Here is an 18,479-nt window from a genome sequence, read left to right as displayed (position 1 = left end):
TATTTTACTTTTCTGCCTGAGGGCTTAAAATGCTAAACTTAGTTTCTTTTTGACTTAAAACTTTTCTTAATTTACTTTCTGGAGTTTTCTGTAAATGTACTTCAGAATTTGGCAGCCCCACAATATGCAGCAAAACACTTTTAAGAGTTCAATTCAGGCTGAAGTGTAAGAACTTTTTTGCAGATAAGTGATAGCTTAATCTTCAATAATTTAGCAATCTGTAGATTTTCAGCCTCATGAAAAATAGCAGAAATATAAGCACATATGTTTGATTAATAGCAATATTTCCTCACACTAGCCCATGTGTTTCAAGCTTATATCTGGAGATTTATGCATGCTTTATTGTCCACTCATTACTTGCTTCCTATATTGAGAATGCAAAGAAGATCCAGTTACTTTCAGTGATGTGATTTTCTTGAGATGGAGACAACTGTGAGAATGGAAGTCTGGGGAATGGAATTAAGGTGTGAGAGAAGATTACTCCATTTATATTTTCTATAACTGTGTTTTGCTTAATAAACTCACCATTTGGATATGGTGTTTCACAAAGAGTTAAAAAATCAACTATAGGGTGATCCATTTCAAGAACTGTAATTGCTTTCCCATGCATGATTGTTAAACTTGGTCTTCGACAAGCCTTATCATATGACAGTCCACCAGAAAATATCACAAATGGTTCACTGTATTAAAAAAACCAACATAGTAGTTATAAGTTTACATAGTACGTACAAGTTTACATTATAGGTTTAGTACCTTTAAATAATAAATAGCTTTGCAAAAAGAAAGCAGGAAAGATTCTCAAAGGACTTTAACTCAGGAATGTAACACTGAGTTAATTACAGAATTAAAAACATACCTGTTTTTACAGGTCTTGTACTCTACTTTAAGAATTGGTTTACAAGATTCAGGTTTTTTTCCATCTCTTTGAATTTTTCCTAAGGAAAGAAAGAAGATGAAAACTGTATTAAAACATCATGATAATAGAACTATCAAACTAAAACATACACATTGAAGCAACTGTATAAGCAGTAAGAGAATGGAACTTTAAAGCTACAGAAGATGATGAGTATTAGCTCCTATTTCTGTAAAATATGCATTTGTCTAAATTAATTACATTTATTACGGCTTTATGTTTTCACTGCCACATACATCTAAAGGACCATAGATCACACTTCAAAGACATCTAAAAACCATGCAGATTACTGAGAAGGATGACACTTAACTAATAATTAATGAATTTGACCAAATGTATACATTTTTTCTGACACATTATGACCGTAAACAGTTTATTTTTTTCCTAAGTCATTCTTTGACTCAATTCCTTTTGTTGACAAAATGTTACATGCTCTGGAGTGTAACTAGTTGAGTGATAAAATTAAATGAAGTGTACAACTGAAATACACGGGTTCTTGGTTAATTATGGCTCAGTACTTTCTTCCAGTACTTTCTTCCAGTCACAGAAAAGTCACTTGTAAACCAAAAAAAAAACAATTTTGGTTTTGTTACTTTGGAAAGCCTGTGGTTGCTTTCAACAACAATCTGATTGGAGGATACAGTGTAGATGGAGCCAGAGGTTCCAGTGGTGTTCTCAGAGATGCACAGTGACATGACAGGAGGCAAAGGGCTCAAGTTGTGACATGCGAAATTCTGGTTAGATATTAGCAAAAAAATTTGTAACATGAGGGTCATTAAATACTGGAAGACGTTGCCCAGAGAGGTTGTGCAATTTGTTGTTGGAAGCGTTCAAGTGTCCAGTGTCAACTGGACACTGACCTGAGCTAACTGATCTAATCAGGCCTGTTTTGAGCTGGGGGTTAGACTAGATGACCTCTGAGAGCTCCCTTCTGACATAAAGTACAATTCTATGACTAAAAATGATAAAATGAAAGGAATTAAGAAATTTAAGAAAATGCTAAAACTTTTCTGGGCTACATAGATCTTGCCTTCTCCTTATTCCGCCCACTCCACCCAGTCAGGCTTCTTGGTAATGTATTGATTTGCAATAGAGTCAATACCTTTTTACCTCATTTATAGGAAGCAATGGCATAAAAAGTCTCAGCCATAAAAGATACAGCCATTTCTTAATATGGCTCCTTTAAATTCTTCATTGCAGTGACTTGGGAAGCCTTGTACCATCTCTATAACAAGCAACACGGTGCCTTGTACAAAATGTATTACTTCTTGTGAAAATTGCACATACGAGCACATAAGTACAAAATATAAAAGAAAGAAATGTGAAAATCCCATAGCCTGAGGGTGTCAAAGACCAGCAGTAGACTATTAAGATGAATTGTATAAAAGAAGACATTAGAGCAATATTAACCAGTAAGAAGTATTTATGACACCAATTAAAAAAAAAGTTTGATCAAAATTGCTCTCTGATTTTTATAATATTTTGCAGCTATTTATGCAAGAAGCAACTCTGGATCTGGGCTACAATAAAAAATGAAATAAACACAGGTATTAGCAAACAGCATGGAGAATACTGTATGGCTTCTTAGTTATACATTTTAACTATCAAAATTACCATGTGGAATTGTGGTCTGGAATGGTCTGTTAGGACTTTTCAGATTCCATAGGGTCAAGCTGCCATCAGAGTGACTGCACATGAACTGTTTTCCTTCATGATGCCAAGCAACAGAATGAATAGCCTACAGAAATGAAAGAAGAACTTGAGACTGAAATGGGATATAGTGTTTACACTAATGATATTTTAATGTATGACTTTGGATTATATTAATCTAATGGTATATCAACAGTTGGATGGTTCTTGTTTGTCTAAAGTCCATTACCAGCACTTTTTAGTAACCAATGGCTGTAATCTACTGCTAGTCAAGCAAAACAATTCCTTATAAATGCTAACATAACACTAGAATGTAAGAAAGCCTGTACTGAATCAGACCAAAATTGAAGGAACAGGGTATTAAGATAAAAGTATGGGAACAAGGGACATACAGTACAATCATAATACATCTGATAGCTCTCCTTAGAAGTATTTCATCTGGCAAACCTACAGGGAATTCTGTGTAACAAGTTTTACAGGTAACACAGAACACATGCAGTCTTCCCCAGAGGACTATTTAGGAAAAGTAGAAACAGTACTCTGTTCTTGAATAATTTTTTCTGCCCGCATACTTAAGTTTCAGAGCAAGTACACAGAAATCTGGGATGTTTTATATAAAACCAAAACCACTAAAGAGATCAGGATTGTTTCACTGATATAGGAAATTACCAAAACAATGATGTGAGATACTTTTGGAACAGATGATAGTGCTTCAGAGAAGAGGAATATCGCACTCCTATATACACAATGCAAGTACCACATGATGAATGTTATGTATACCAAAAAGCAACAGTTCAAAAATTAATAGACCATTCTTAGTATTTTGTGCATAATTAGTGGAACTGCCTGAAAATATCCATAATTACATCAAACTAGCTGAAAGGATAATGGTGTAAGTCCTTCATTTTCACTGGTATGTGCTGGAAACTAACAAAAGCCATTTTCTGACAAAACAAAGTATTGATTCATTGTATACCACAGTTTCTCACATACTGCCCTCAGAAGCACAAACTCACAGAATTTTCCCTTGAATCCATTTCCCTTCCAGAAATGTTAGCTGCCAAATAGCAAAAAGCGCAATATGTTTTTATGTAAATGTAAATAAGAGACCTTTTTTTGAATGCAGTTTAATAAATTTCCATTTTTGCAACCCAGGAAATGCTAAGGCCTTGCATGCACTTACAACTGCATATGGCCATTTACCTGATTTATTCAAATCACTTTAAAATCATGCCTGGGTATTCGTAAGTCAGAATTGGAGTTGTTCATATCAATTTTGCTTAAGCTGACAAGAAATAAACCTAAGTGCTACTGGTCACTATTCAAAACTCCCTGTTGGTCTTCCTCTTTTAATAAGTATATTGATTGTTACGGTTGGTAACGGCTCATGGTCTGGAGGGAATATCAGAAGGAACCAACGAAAAGGCTGTGACCCTTTACCAAAACTTTACTCAGCTCCTGAGGCTGGACAGCATAGCCACAAATGAGCTTTTGCATTAAGATGACCCAGATGTTTTAATAGGAATCTGACATGCCTTGTATATGAATGCTTTGCTAACACACTAGTAAGCTAGTCATGCCAATAAAGACTCAACAAACAGAGCTGAACAAAATGAACTCCAGATATTTATCTTCGAGTGACATAATGGGTGTCATTCAAACTTCTACCTACCAGAGGGGGTTGGCACACAATTCCTTTAAAGACCCAGAAGATACCAAACTATAACTGAAGCAACAAAAGACAACACAGAAAGATGGTTCATACAGAGTCCAACGCCATTGCTCTCAGGTAGTAAGAACCTTAGATCTGTGGGGAGCGCTGCTTCACTTGTCTATCCTCATGCAAACTAATTCTGACATGAGCTCATTCATGCTTGCTATCATGCCAAATTTGAATCTGCTTTTGATGTGCTATCACACATAGAAACATTTCACATGGTTACAGTTGCTACCTCTGTCTGAGCAGGAGCTAGTAACTAGCAGCTGAAAATTGTACCACGCTGCTTGTTAAACTGCCTCTCAGCTACTGGGTGCCACCTGCCAGCATAAACCTCCTGTTGAGGGGAGCTGAGGCGGAATGCTCCTGTCACACAGTCGGCATAGCAGCAACTCAAACTCACCTGTCAGACTTTGCCCCAAAATGGGCAAGAAATACTTAGAATCGCTTTTGGAGGTCTCAGCTGGGAGTCACGACTAATACTGAAAGGTGGTACTGAACAAGTCCCTAATTTTCTCTCTGCTAGAATGTGTCTAGCATTCTGATCCACTTCTTTAGCATTCACACAAAAAAGGAGCAGTTATTTGCTTAGAACAGGAGTTCATCACAGTGGGTGACTCATGTGAATGTTCACACAGTGTATGCACATAAAGCATATCACTCCAGATTGGGTATGTTTCTCCTTCTGCAATACCCACAGTGGCTGCATACATATTCCATCTTCTCTCATACTCAGCACGTACTAAAATTAAGCATGTCCAATACCATTTCAGTTCCTTCCCAACAACAAACCTCCTCCACTGCGAAGAACTCACGGGGACTTTAGGACCACTTTTAGCTATATTTTGAACAAGCACCATACTCATCTCATCCTATTGCTTGAATCTTAAGAATCCTTTGTGTTAGTAGTACTGCAGGACCACTACAGCAAGGGCCACATCCGATTTGATACTTCCATAATGGCATAGCGTTTGATAAAAGCAGGGAGATGTCATTTGGCGAATGTCTCTGTGAACTCTGCAGCTTCCTTTTGGAGATATGTTCTAATGAAAGATGATGACTATGCTTCAGGAAGCTCTGAATGTGTGTTGACCCAATCTGTCAAACTTTTAAACAGTCTGCATATGAAGATGGCTGGTTTTTTGGGTCTGCCAACTATCAATAATAACTTGAGAATCCTTTGAAGGATCTGTCTTGTGTATGTGCTCTCTTTTTATACCAATCGATGGAAATAAACTTTTGAAGGAATTTATAAAAGGATTTGCAAGGAAAGCCTTTTATAGAGGGCATCATATAGAAGCATTGATTGAAAGGGCCTGAATATCTCATACATATTGCCACTGAGAAGATGACAATCATCATCACACAAAGAAACAAATTTGCAGCTGACATCTTGAAGAGCAGACACAAGATTCTTTAGCAGCAGGTTCAAGCTCCACTCTGGGACCAAGTGTTTCACAAGCGAGAACATTTTAATCTCTTGAGAAGCTTTGACACAGCAGAGAAGAAAACATAGAAACTCCTTGTATCAGGAGCTGATGAACTGAGGCAGCCTCTAACTGGTCATCAGTGGGGCTAAAAGAGAGACAGGACTACTTTTAGCTGCAGCAAGTAAACCATAAGTATCAGGGAGAAGATTTAAAGGGAAGATACAGGCTTACAAGAACACCAAGCAGAGAAGTTCCAGATAATACAACTTGTACAGTCTTTTCTATCCTTGGTGAGAAGCACTCTCACTGGAAATGAGCGGACACGTTTTATCTATGAAAGGTTCCCAGCTTTCAAGACATGAAGTATAGCATGATGAAGATGGAGTAAGGAATGCAGCTGTAAATGCTGCAATTACAGGTCTATAAACAGGGGGCAGGGTCTTTAGCTCCATCACTTACACGCTATTGGGTTGTCTCAGTGAGCTGTTTATTCTAGAAGCAATGTGTCCATGACATTAATCTGGATGGCAAGGAACATGAAAGGGCATGCTTCTGCAAGTATTTGACAGATCCTGCTAATATTGTAGGAAACAACTCACCTCCCTGTCGTAAGATTACCCATATTCTGAGGAGATGTCTGCAACGTATGTCTCGTATCCATGTCTGCAAGTCTCATGTGATATGAAGCATCACCCTGGTATGACAATACCATGCAGCCTAGAAAGGATAGGCAAGATTTCACAGTGGAGATGTCCTAGTGGACTGAGAACTGTTATCTCTTGATGATCCTTTTGTTAGCCAACTGTTTAAGTGTGCCAGTAAAGAGGACCTATTCCACCTGAGCTGAGTGTTCACTACTTCTAAGACCTCAGTCAAAAAACCAGCACTCAACATAGTGAAAAATTGAATGGAAGAGACCTTTTAATAATGGTTCTCACTGATAATGAAATGAAAGCATTTCTTGTGGCTGTATGAAAAGAAGTATCTTTAAATTCATGAGATATGAAACTATTCCTCTCTATAACAATTGAATGTCAGCAGATACAGTTCCCATCTTGAACTTAAAAAGGAAGAATATTTAGATTTCTAGATGGACAATCAGTTACCAGCCTCCTTTCCTCTTCTGTATCAAAAAATATCTGCTGTTAACTTCTCGCTCCTGTGCTGCACAGTGACAGGTTCTACAAATCTGAATAACAACAGAGAGCCGCCTCCTCAACAGCCAGTCTGGGGAGATTAAAATCCAATGCCATCAAGGGTAACACAGGAGAAATCCAGTTGAGGCTTGATCCTGTGAAAGGATGAATATTCGGATGGAGTCTTGAGGGTGCTGACATTTATTTTGAGTGACATTACCAAGCTGGACAGCTATCTGAAGAAGATTACAGAGAAGAAAGAACTTGCCTTGGTGATGAACACTCACAGTCCATCAAAGACAAGAAAATAAGCTGTTTCTCACTGTACAGACCAAGTGGTAATGGAGAAGCCTGGTGCCAGGGGAATTTTTGATGCTAAACAGAAGTATCTGCTCCACTGATAAGCCAGAAAAGACCGTGCCATCTGACAATCCTTAAAGATGCCAGAAGAGGAATTGGTGAGTTACATGAGATTTCCAGTTCTTTCACCATCAAATAGGGTGACTACATTAGTTTCAAAACTGGTGCTAAAGAGTATAATGATAGTAAGAAAAAATGAGGCTGGATTAATTTCATTCAGACCTCATTCAAAGAGGCACTTTGGTATTCAGTGAAGATACAGAACATTTATAGTAATTTATCTGAGACCTCACGGATTCCCTGCAATTGCAACTGGCTGGCTCAGTGCCAGAACAATGATACTGAAAGATTGGTCAGATGTCATGGGGCACAGAGGCCTTGCATCAGTCCAGATAGAATGGTGAAGGGGAGCAGGAACAATGTTTTCTGGACTGTGATCTTAGGTGACCAATCTGTAAGAAGAGGCGTAGGTTTGAAAACTTAGGTTGGTGCCAAATACCAAGCGGCACATGCCAAACTAATAATTTGTGACTCACAAAAGCTATTATATAACCCAGGATTTAAAAAGGAACTCTTTTTAGGGGCTCCCTAGGGGAATCCTAGCAGATCTGGAATATTATCATTCTGGAGCCTGAAAGTCTGGAATAAAGTACAATGGCTAGTCACACAACCCTTTTAAAGACAAAATAAGAATCTTGCAACTATTTCAGCAGACAATAGCAGGCCATCACAAGTTGCACAAAGTGGAGTAATGACACAGCAAGTAACCACTGAGGAAGAAAGCACATGACTAATAAAAAGGCCAAAAAAAGTTCCTGAGGACAGTCCTGAAAAATGCGGAACAACTGAACTGTATGAGAAATTTTCAACACCCAACCACTCTGTCTCAACAAGAAAAAAACCCCAACAAACCCCAGTATTATGAAGATCCTGTTTTATGTAGTCTCATTCTGAGCACTAGAGAGGACAGTGAGTGAACAGACCCCCCCAGGAGACCTGTAAAAGGAAAAAGTTGTCCAGTCTTAAGTAATAGAACTGGTGCAATTTCACAAGCGTATGCACAGGCAGACTGTCATTTAGAGACAATTTAGTGGGCATGTCTTGAGGCTTAAGTGCTGGCCTGTTTAAACTCCGAATTACCGTGTCCTTTAGAACATTTGCTGTGTGGATGCTCAGAATCTTAACCTTGAAGCTCAGTGTAGTGTTAATGTGTCTGTGAAAAGAGGCCTGAAAGAGTGCAGGATTCAGATATACTTCAGATTACTTTTTAGAGTGAAAACAAATGTGTATACTCCTTACATGCAATAAGGTGGCAAGATGAAGAAGGAAAGAGAACTACAGGAAACCAGTTACTGCCTGGATCACTTTAAAGAAAATGTCTTTTTCTACCTTCAGTTGTAGTTGCCTTCACATTCGTCCACTTTACAGAAGGGCTGGCAGAACAAACGATGTTTTTTCCTAGGGCTAGTACTAAAATCACAATAACTAGGAATATATCTATTTTTTAAACAGCCTGTTTATTGATACAAGAACTGCATCTGTGTTTGTGTATTGGGTTTGCGTGGCAAGGTTTTGGTAGTGGGGGGCTACAGGGGTGGCTTCTGTGAGAAGCTGCTAGAAGCTTCCCCTATGTCTGATAAAGTCAATGCCAGCGGGTTCCAAGACGGACCCGCCGCTGGCCAAGGCCGAGCCCATCAGCAACAGTGGTAGCACCTCTGGGCTAACATATTTAAGAAAGGGAAAAGAAGTTACAGGGCAGTAGCAGTTGCAGAGGGAGAGAGGGGTGAGAAGATGTGAGAGGAACAACTCCGCAGACACCAAGGTCAGTGAAGAAGGAGGGGGAGGAGGTGCTCCAGGCACCAGAGCAGAGATTCCCCTGCAGCCCGTGGTGAAGACCATGGTGAGGCAGGCTGTCCCCCTGCAGCCCTTGGAGGTCCACGGTAGAGTAGATATCCACCTGCGGCCCATGGAGGACCCCACGCTGGAGCAGGTGGATGCCCGAAGGAGGCTGTGACCCCATGGGAAGCCCACGCTGGAGCAGGCTCCTGGCAGGACCTGTGGACAGAGCAGCCCATGCTGAAGCAGGTTTGCTGGCAGGACTTGTGACCCCGCAGGGGACCCACGCTGGAGCAGTCTGTTCCTGAAGGACTGCAGCTCGTGGAAGGGACCCATGCTGGAGCAGTTCGTGAAGAACTGCAGCCCATGGGAAGGACTCACGTTGGAGAAGTTCATGGAGGACTGTCTCCCACGGGAGGGACCCCACGCTGGAGCCGCAGAAGAGTGTGAGGAGTCCTCCCCCTGACGAGGAAGGAGCGGCAGAAACAACATGTGATGAACTGACCCAAACCCCCATTCCCCGTCCCCCTGTGCCACTTGGTGGGGGAGGAGGTAGAAAGTTCAGGAGTAAAGTTAAGCCTGGGAAGAAGGGAGGGGTGGGGGGAAGGTGTTTTTAAGATTTGGTTTTATTTCTCATTATCCTACTCTGATTTGACTAGTAATAAATTAAATTAATTTTTCCCCAAGTTGAGTCTGTTTTGCCGGTGACGATAATTGGTGAGTGATCTCCCTGTCCTTATCTCGACCCACGAGCCTTTCGCTTTATTTTCTCTCCCCTGTCCAGTTGAGGAGGGGAGTGATAGAGCGGCTTTGGTGGGCACCTGGCATCCAGCCAGGGTCAACCCACAGCAGTTTGATACAATCTGCTTACAAACAGCAAGAGACAATTGTCTGATAATACTATGAGAATACAATTTTGAAAACCTTTTAATCAGATCTTGAGTAGTAGGTAATATCAATAGCCCTACAAATTAATTTGTCTTTCATTCTAATTAATGTTCTAGTAACACTCAGTAAAGTTAATTATATAATTCCTAATGTAGCTATATCTCAGGTCAGCTCATTACTACACTCTGCTCAACTGAGGATCCCCACACAGAAGCTGATGAACTTGTCAGAATCAAGGGGAAGAGACTCCGTGTTGTAGTACACTCACAAGAGCCTAACGCGTTAGAACTAGAGATTTCAGGTTTTGACTTCTATTGTCAATAAATTGTTCAAAAGCATAGTACAAACAGTATTTCCAGAACAAGCAATGCCTTAAGATAAATATCCATCTGCTTGATAAGACACACGACAAATTGCTGAATAACAGTTTTCCTGAACTAATGGAAATTGCTTACCTCATCATAATAAGCTCTCAAATCAGCTCTTTTAGATCGTAAGTCCCAGAGTACGACAGTCCCATTTTCATAGCCTATCAATAGCTGGAGGAGGGAAACAAACACAATTATAGTTTCAGATTCAAAAGGTATATACAAATATTGAAGAACTTCATGGTTTTAAGAGATTTTTAAAAAATAAATAAGCACTATAAAAAGAAATGCCAAACTGATGTGCAAGATTGTAGTTTGCGCTACATGTAATATAATACCTTGCTTTCACATTATCTTTCAGTATAAATTACTTCTCATTACTGACAATTTAAGATCTGATATGGAAGAAAAAATGTGCTTTATACACCTTTTTTTCTTTGTTTTTTCTGCAAGATTATGTGCCTGGCAGTCTCCACAATTGTGTATCTGCTGAGAAAATAAGACCGTAGCATGTTCCTGTCAGCTCTTACATTCCTTGCCCATGGTTGAAGGGAAAACTGTTTGACACCCGAGAGATTACTTAAATAACTTCAAACCAGAGTCACCAAATTAAACTCTCATTCAGCTACTTATATTCCTTTAATTTCTGCTTTCTATTGCTTTAAAACATTTTGAAGAACTCCCCCTGTACAGAATAAATTGCTTGCTTTCCTAGAAATTGAAAATAAATTAACTGGTATGCCAATTTTTACTTCTTCTAGAACTGGTATGTCATACCGTCATGCACACCTGAGAAATATCAGCAAAGAAGATTTGTGAAAAGATGAAAGAGAAGAAAAACGATGCTCAGGAGAAAAATAAGAATGAACACAATCCTTTCTCCTTGTCTCTATTGAAAAGATCTGAATTATTGATCTGGCACTGTACTGAGTGCTCTTCATTTGAACACAATTAATTTCAGATCTTATGGAAGATGTGAAGTCCTGCAGTGATAACTGCAGTTGTTCTTTGTCCATAAACACATGGATCACAGAATGCAGGCAAGAATTTACATTTTCTATATTAAGAATTTGAGCAGAATGACAAGACTATCTCTTAGTCTGTGAAACCTTACCAGCATCTTTGCTATCACTCACTTTAGCTTGCATAAGTCATAAAAATGAAACTTGGCTGGACTGCTAAACAAAACATCACTTTGTTTCCAAGTTAAATATAATTGATACATCAATACTGCTATAAAAGAGTCTGGGAATACTCTCAGTCCTACTAGATATGATTCTTTATATTGCCAGGAGAATATTCATTATGTGGAGATGTATTACCTGATCTGGGAATGATTTATAGTTAAAATATTTAATACCTGAATATGAACAATACCTGATTACTTAAGAATTTTGCTCCTGAAAAAAATTCAAACTGTCCTGGAGAAATTCCAGAATATTTATCATTTTTGCTCTCGACGGGTCCATATGGGATTCTGTGGCAGAGTAAATGTGAAAAGACATCCTGTTCAGAAAGCACGCAGCTAACTGGACAGCACTTGTGTCAGGAAGCCATATTCTGGGATAATAGACTGCCATTGAGAGAGTGAACAAAGAAGCGTCTTACTGTGACTGCTTTCACTGTTAGTGTAGTGATCCTAAATGGAAGACAATTGTATATCCAGGAGTTAGTGATCCACATAGCAGTTAACCTGAGTAGGTGCAGGCCTGTGCTGTGCCATGGTGTGCTGCACATAGCACTTGGCTTTCAGGCCTGTGTTGTGCTGCACATATTCCTTGGCCACAAGACAAACTTAGCTGGCTAATTCTAAAGAAGCCTGTAGGCAGCTCCCACTTGGTAAAGGCAGTGACAACACCTTTGTGTTTTTAATGTAAGGCAGTATGTCTCATGTGAACATCCTTTTGCTTGACAGCAGAAATGGATAGTTTTTTAAAAAAAAAAAAAATCTTTTGAGATCTCTAAAGACCAAAATGCTGGCAAACCTCTTCACAGCGTGCTGTGCCCTTATTGGAGGTTCATCCAATGCTACACAACTTGGGGTTCTCACCATCCTTTTTATATTGACTCCAATAAATGGTATTTTAATCAATATGTTATGGAGTGTGAGTGCCTTCCTTACTGTCATCATAATAAGCACTTGCACCAGTGCATTACAGCTGGGTACCAAACCAGTTGAGTTCAGTTCGTATCTACCAGTATTCTTTTCACCCTAGCTTTTGTACAAATATATTCAGGAAACTGAAGGAATAGAAAGACATTTAGTATGTGACCCTGTTTCTTAATAAGCCTTTCTCCCTGGTGAAGCAGGCTTGTCTTTTGATTTTTATCACTCTCTTTTGCAAAGATATCATGCTCCAGGTAATTACTAAAAGGCTAAATGCTTCCTATCAGAGACAGCATTTCACCTGATCTATTGCTGAAATGCTTAATGCACAACAGCGCTACAGAATTGCAAGATACAAAGTGCTGTGATTTCAGGGAAGAAGTTGAAAGATAAACAGAAGTTGAAAGATAAACAGATTTGCTGCATAGCCGGGAATATCTCTCTCTTTGCTCAGATGGTAGCCATGCTGCCTAACTACTAGTACTGCGGTATGACACTAAAGTCAGAATTCCAACTGGGTGAATGTGATTAGTCTCATTGCCAGTATATTTATGATGCTCTGAACTCTGACCTGTCTGAACCATAGGAAACTCAAACATTCGCACTCCTCGTGGCCATGGTGAGCACTTGAGAGATCTATAACACAAGCTTTATGTCTGTAATAGAGGTAAAAAATAAAGCATCCATAAATGCAGTTGGAGGGGAAAACATAGACAAAAAAGAAAAATACATGTAAATATGTGTGAAAAGAGTCCAGGAAGGAAAAAACCAAAGATTTCTTTTCAGCTTGTGTTTCCTGGCACCTTGTTTAATTATTCATGCTTAATTAGGTTAAGAAACATGCAGAAGACTGGACAGAATTTGAAGGAGGGAGGAGTCCTGGCAAGATCTTCCTCGTCTAGTGGAGTTCTCCACATTTTGACTTAAATCCTTCTTCATGAAATGCTTTTAATGACAGTGTTTTAGGGAAATTTCTCCTTTACAATCAACTAATTGCATCCTGGTACATGCCAGCCAGCCCCTTCCTTGTCCTGGTAGCACAAAACAGCTGGGAGGAAAAAAAACCAAGCCTGCCAAATGCACGCTGTATTTAGGTGTTATTAGATCTCAAAACACAGACTCGGAGATAGGGAGTTTAGTTCACCAGCTAATAGTTAATAACATTAAACCTTTTCCTATTAAGCTTTCTCCATTTGCTGGGAAACTGCAGATCATTGCAGTTAATGTCTTTTCCTTTGTCAGCAAGAAAAATCATGTTTGCTACAGATCTGCCACTTACAAATGTCTGTGCACTTCAGTCTGTTCCTAATGTACACTTATTCATTGATTTGGCAGACACAGTTATATTTCATGAACTTAATCACTAGGTCCCCAAATTGTTCTTCAGTGACGCATTAAATGCCCAAATTCTCTTTGATGTCTGTCTTCCAGCCACAGCTTGCTAGATTCATAAAAGAGACTGTCTCCAAAGTCTGCCTTGATAGTTTGCCTGGAGGGCACTCTGGAAAAATTTTGAATGGCAGAAGTCTTCTGAAATTACATTCACTCTTTTGGCACAGAAAAATTGGTCATCAGTCACTGATATAAACTGGAACTTTTAGGAATTTAAAGAATTTTAAAAAGATGAATATACAGCCAGCACACAAATTTCGCTGGCTTTCAAAAAGAGATCTTATGATTGTCCTAGATTTGGAAAGGTTTGGCTGTGTTTTAGGACTCTTAACCACTCAGTGCCCATAGGAGAATGCAAAATATTTACTTCAGCAAAATGTGCCCAGATGTGTAAACAACTTCGTGATACCCCAGAGAAGGATATACCACTGGACCCTTGCAGAGTGCGATACCCTTGTACTTGTAGAGTACAGGAATATCTGTATTTTGAGCAATGATTATGACTGATTTGTACCTGCTATTTAATTCCTGCAGCATATGTAAAGAACACTTTTATCTGCTGCCCCCCATGAAGTGATGTGGGGAGTCTGATTTCTCTCACCAGCACCTCTTGGTGGTCTTTGGTCAACCTGAAGCTAAGAAGCTAAGCAGGGTATGTAGAACTATCTTGAAACAGCTCTATTACCTAAGAACAACTCTGCTAAATTAAACAAAAGGTCTACCTATCACAGTATCTTGTACTTAAATGGCCAAGAGCAAATACCAAAGAACAATATGGGAGGAGGGCAAGTACTTATCATACTCTCACATATTCTCTCAGCCTAAGTAATTTTCTCATTCAAAGATAGCCAGCTCCTCAACTAGACATGACTCTGTTTAACCTCATCTTTAATAACCTTTTAGGAAAACTCAGCAAACCTCATCAGTAAACCTCAAATTGATTTCTCTTGTGTTAACTTTTCTAGTCTCCCTTGTGACCAATATACATTTTCAGCACCCACAGCACCATTTGGAAAAAGTTTTACAGCTTCTACCCATTGCATATGTGAAGAAGTACTTAATTGGCTTGTTTGGAATCTGACCTTTGTTAGCTTCATTTGATAGTTTTTGTATTGAAAGAGACTATGAACTGTTTCTACCTTCTTCATACAATTGTGATTTTCAAACTTAGAATCACAATCAGCTCTTTTCCACAATGAATTGTCCTGTCTCACTTAGTCGTGTCTCATATAGAAAACCTTGCCCCTTCTCTGAATTTCTTTCAGCACAATTATGTTCTTTTTGAGATCGAAGGACAAATATACTCAGTATTCAGCAGGCAAGTCAACCATGCATTTATGCAATAGTGCTCTTTTGTTCTCTATTCTTCTCCAGGTAATACCTAATTTAGAGTTTCTTTATTGGTCACTACCGAGCAATGAGCTGACATTTTCATTGAACTATCAATCATCACTCAAAGCTCTTGATACCAAACAGTAATGATCAGCTCAGACCCATTGTTTTATATGTAAAGTTAGAAATATTTTCCCCCACACATATCACTTCCCATCATTTACACTGAATACTTACAAAAGACAGTATTTAACCTGCCATTTTACTGCTCAATTTCTCCGCCTCCTAAAGTCCAGCAAACCTGATCACATCACTGCTTACTCTCTTTTCTAGGTTGTTTATGACTATGCTGAACAGCGAAAGTCCCAGAAGTTGTGTTTTTTTCATTTTTTCCCCATTCTGAAGAAAGATTGTTTTATCTTTCATTCTTTCAACCAAAGTTTAATGAGACTTAGTTGAAAAATTTTATTTTTTTTCTCTACTGTTGGATTTTTTGATCTAGAGCTATGTCTTTTGATTTAGTGCTTGGATCTTTTCTTACATCTGTGTGTACCTTTTACTGATATCTTCCTGTAAACATCAAACACTATCAATTCCACATTCTGCAAATCTGCATGTATTTTATTAGCACCAATTTGCTCTTTACACCACTCTCAATCTATTAATGATACAAACAGCTGCACTGGGATGGTTTCAGTTTGGCTTACATTTTCTACTCTTTCTCCCCACAAATTTCCAGTGTTTGTTTTTCATAGGGATCCATCTGATTTTGCTGTTGCTGTTGTTGTTAGTATGCTAGTACTTCATCAGTGCCCAGATGTCCCCAATGTGCCCTCTGAGCAACAAGCAATTGTATTTCTAAGCAAGTTCTCCTCTAACTCCCTTTCCTGGGACCTTTTCATCTTCTCTCTTTCTGCTGAAGTCAAAATATTTTAGATTTCTGTTTGGACACAGTGCATGACATTCCTGTAAGAGATGTTCACTCACAAGACCATTTTTTCTTTTAGTATCATATCCTTTTTCCCTACACTGTGTGTTTTAGTTAGGTCAGCAGCAGCTTCTGTTGTTGGCCAGTGAACAAGAGTTACGCCTCATCAATAAACCTTTATTTTTATCAGGTATTTTGCCATAGATAGTTAAATAGCATTTCTTGATGGCTTCTGATTTGAGGCTAAAACACTAAGCTTCATAGCGTTTAATTACTTTATTTGCTGTATTCTAAATTGCTTGATCTATTGTGATTCTTCCAAAAAGGCTTAGAGCTGGCAAGTGCATCATTTGCACATAGTTCACCTTGCAATATGGGTAAGTCCAAGGACAGATAATGCAAATGAAATTCAGATGTAGTCATCAGTGTTTTCCTAGGTACCCATATTAATTTCAGCATAATGTCCCCCATATCAGTATCAGAAATTCAAACTGCTGCTAGTTTGCAATAACCATCAGCTGTTATGTGAGGCACACTGTCAAATAGATACACCATTTGTAAGATGCAGTCCTTTATAAATACACACTAAAATGCAATTGGCAAAAGTGATAAAAAATGATGAGCTAGTTAAATGCCCCTTCCACACAGGCAAAATGCTCAAAAATTCAGCAGTAACACATAAATAAAAAAACTCTAATAAAACTGGTATTCTGGCAACCAGATTTCATTTTGGAAAAGCTGCCACACAAATAAAGCCAACTCTGATTTTGCCTCCTGATGGTATCAATCACGACCCTAACACTCTGACTATATGTCTTGCTTCCACTTGTTGACAGGTCTTTGCTATTCTCAACTCAGTTCACAAACAGCAGCAAGTTCCAAACGTAGGTTACTATTGTTATTATCCTTGTATAAGAAAAGACTTATTATCTTATGAAAACTTACTATAATGCCTTCAATAATAGCATGTTTATCCAAGTACTGAAGTCATGATACAGTTTTTAGTCAATTCTTACTTAAGCAAAGTCAAGTTTATTTAATCAGGAACAATTTTGATTGGCTATAGGTTTCAAAGTACAGTATGTTGTCTGTATCACAGATTTTTTACTCATTACAATTGTACAAAAAGAATTTTTTTCTTGAAAATTGTAAAATAGTAAAAGTGACCTTGCAAATATAGAAAGAAAGCAGATGATAAAATTAGTGTGCAAGCAAAAAGAAAGAGCTATCAAGGCAGATAAAGGCTATGAAATGTTGCAAAGTTTTATACCATTAGTTGTACTCACTTTTCCCTCATCTCTTGGGCTGTCACTTAAATGCACAACTGGCCCAGGGTGAGTCTTTGTGGATCTGCAAGACAAAAATCAATTCAAATCTGTGAATGCTTTTTGTATGAAGAGCTAGATGCTTACCTTAATTTCTAGGTGTGTTAACGTGTACCTCCAATGGTTTAAAAGTCATTCTAAAAAGCCCAACAGGGGAAGATAACTATCTGAAAGTTTTCCATATCTTTTCATGTTCTTCTCTATTTCCTCTTTGCCATTATAGGCAAAGATTCTCCTTTGTTGATGAATCCTTTCTTCTATTTTTTTAAAAAATCTGACTATTCCTCCTATTACAGTAATTTTTTTCCCCTCTCATTTCTCAGGCTTTTTTGCCTTTTCTATTCTTCACTCCCTCTCTTTCTGCCCTCCCTCCTCACTTGCTCCATTTCAAGGCTAATCTGCCAAGGATTTGCAAAGTCTTCACTGGATTCATTCAAAATACTGATAACAAGACTCAACAAGTGCCTATCTCATTAATGACAGGGCTTCAGTAACCTCACCTACACTGCTCTATCAGGTAGCATTACTGCAGTGGGGTTTCAGAAATGAAGCATCTTGCCTTTGTCTATTCTATAAAGCCTTATGACATCTTCAGACCAACTAATACAGTTATACCCACGATGCATGTTCAGCAAGGCTCCTCAGCCATAAGACCCATCCCATGAGTCTTCGTAAGCCTCCATAAAGATTACTTATTGTTCTCGCTGTCCCCTCTCTTTTTGTAACATGTACCAACAACATAGTATGCAACTTAGTACAGGGACTGCTGCTTAGGTCATTGATGTCCAGCACCTGACAGCAAATGCAAATCATAGAAAACTGCATGGACAGATGAAGATTTTTCAACTGTCATCTTTTCTGACCAGACCTTTAGGCCCTGGCAGTCATACAGGGCAAGAAGACAAGCACCAGTCCACAAAGCTTCAGGCTATTTGAACGACTGCACAGAACAGGACCTTTCTTCCATCTAGGTTCTGGGGTCAGAGCACATGTCCCTTGGAGTTCAGCTTAGGATCTAGACTTGTATGGCTGGTCTTGGTTCACCAAAGGTCACCAGGAAAAAAAATATGGCAGAGATTGGCAGGGCCCATAAAGCT

General features: G+C 38.8%; 1 protein-coding gene across 2 annotated transcripts in view; it reads right to left on the bottom strand.

Annotated features, from left to right (window-relative positions):
• The window catches only part of STXBP5L (syntaxin binding protein 5L), a 216,494-nt gene that overhangs the window by 82,319 nt on the left and 115,696 nt on the right, over positions 1 to 18,479 (bottom strand). For both annotated transcript variants that reach the window (XM_050897290.1, XM_050897298.1), the window contains exons 6-10: positions 17,344 to 17,407; positions 10,386 to 10,469; positions 2,528 to 2,651; positions 857 to 935; positions 526 to 680 (exon numbers count right to left, since the gene is read on the bottom strand). In XM_050897290.1, the coding sequence (XP_050753247.1) occupies positions 526 to 680; positions 857 to 935; positions 2,528 to 2,651; positions 10,386 to 10,469; positions 17,344 to 17,407 (506 nt within the window). The remainder of the gene's footprint in view (positions 1 to 525; positions 681 to 856; positions 936 to 2,527; positions 2,652 to 10,385; positions 10,470 to 17,343; positions 17,408 to 18,479) is intronic.

Source organism: Gymnogyps californianus, chromosome 1 (genome assembly GCF_018139145.2).
Source record: "Gymnogyps californianus isolate 813 chromosome 1, ASM1813914v2, whole genome shotgun sequence".
Classification (NCBI taxonomy): Eukaryota; Metazoa; Chordata; class Aves; order Accipitriformes; family Cathartidae; genus Gymnogyps; species Gymnogyps californianus.
The sequence above is the reverse complement of the archived record's forward strand: the minus strand, read 5'-3'. Positions and strand labels throughout refer to the sequence as shown.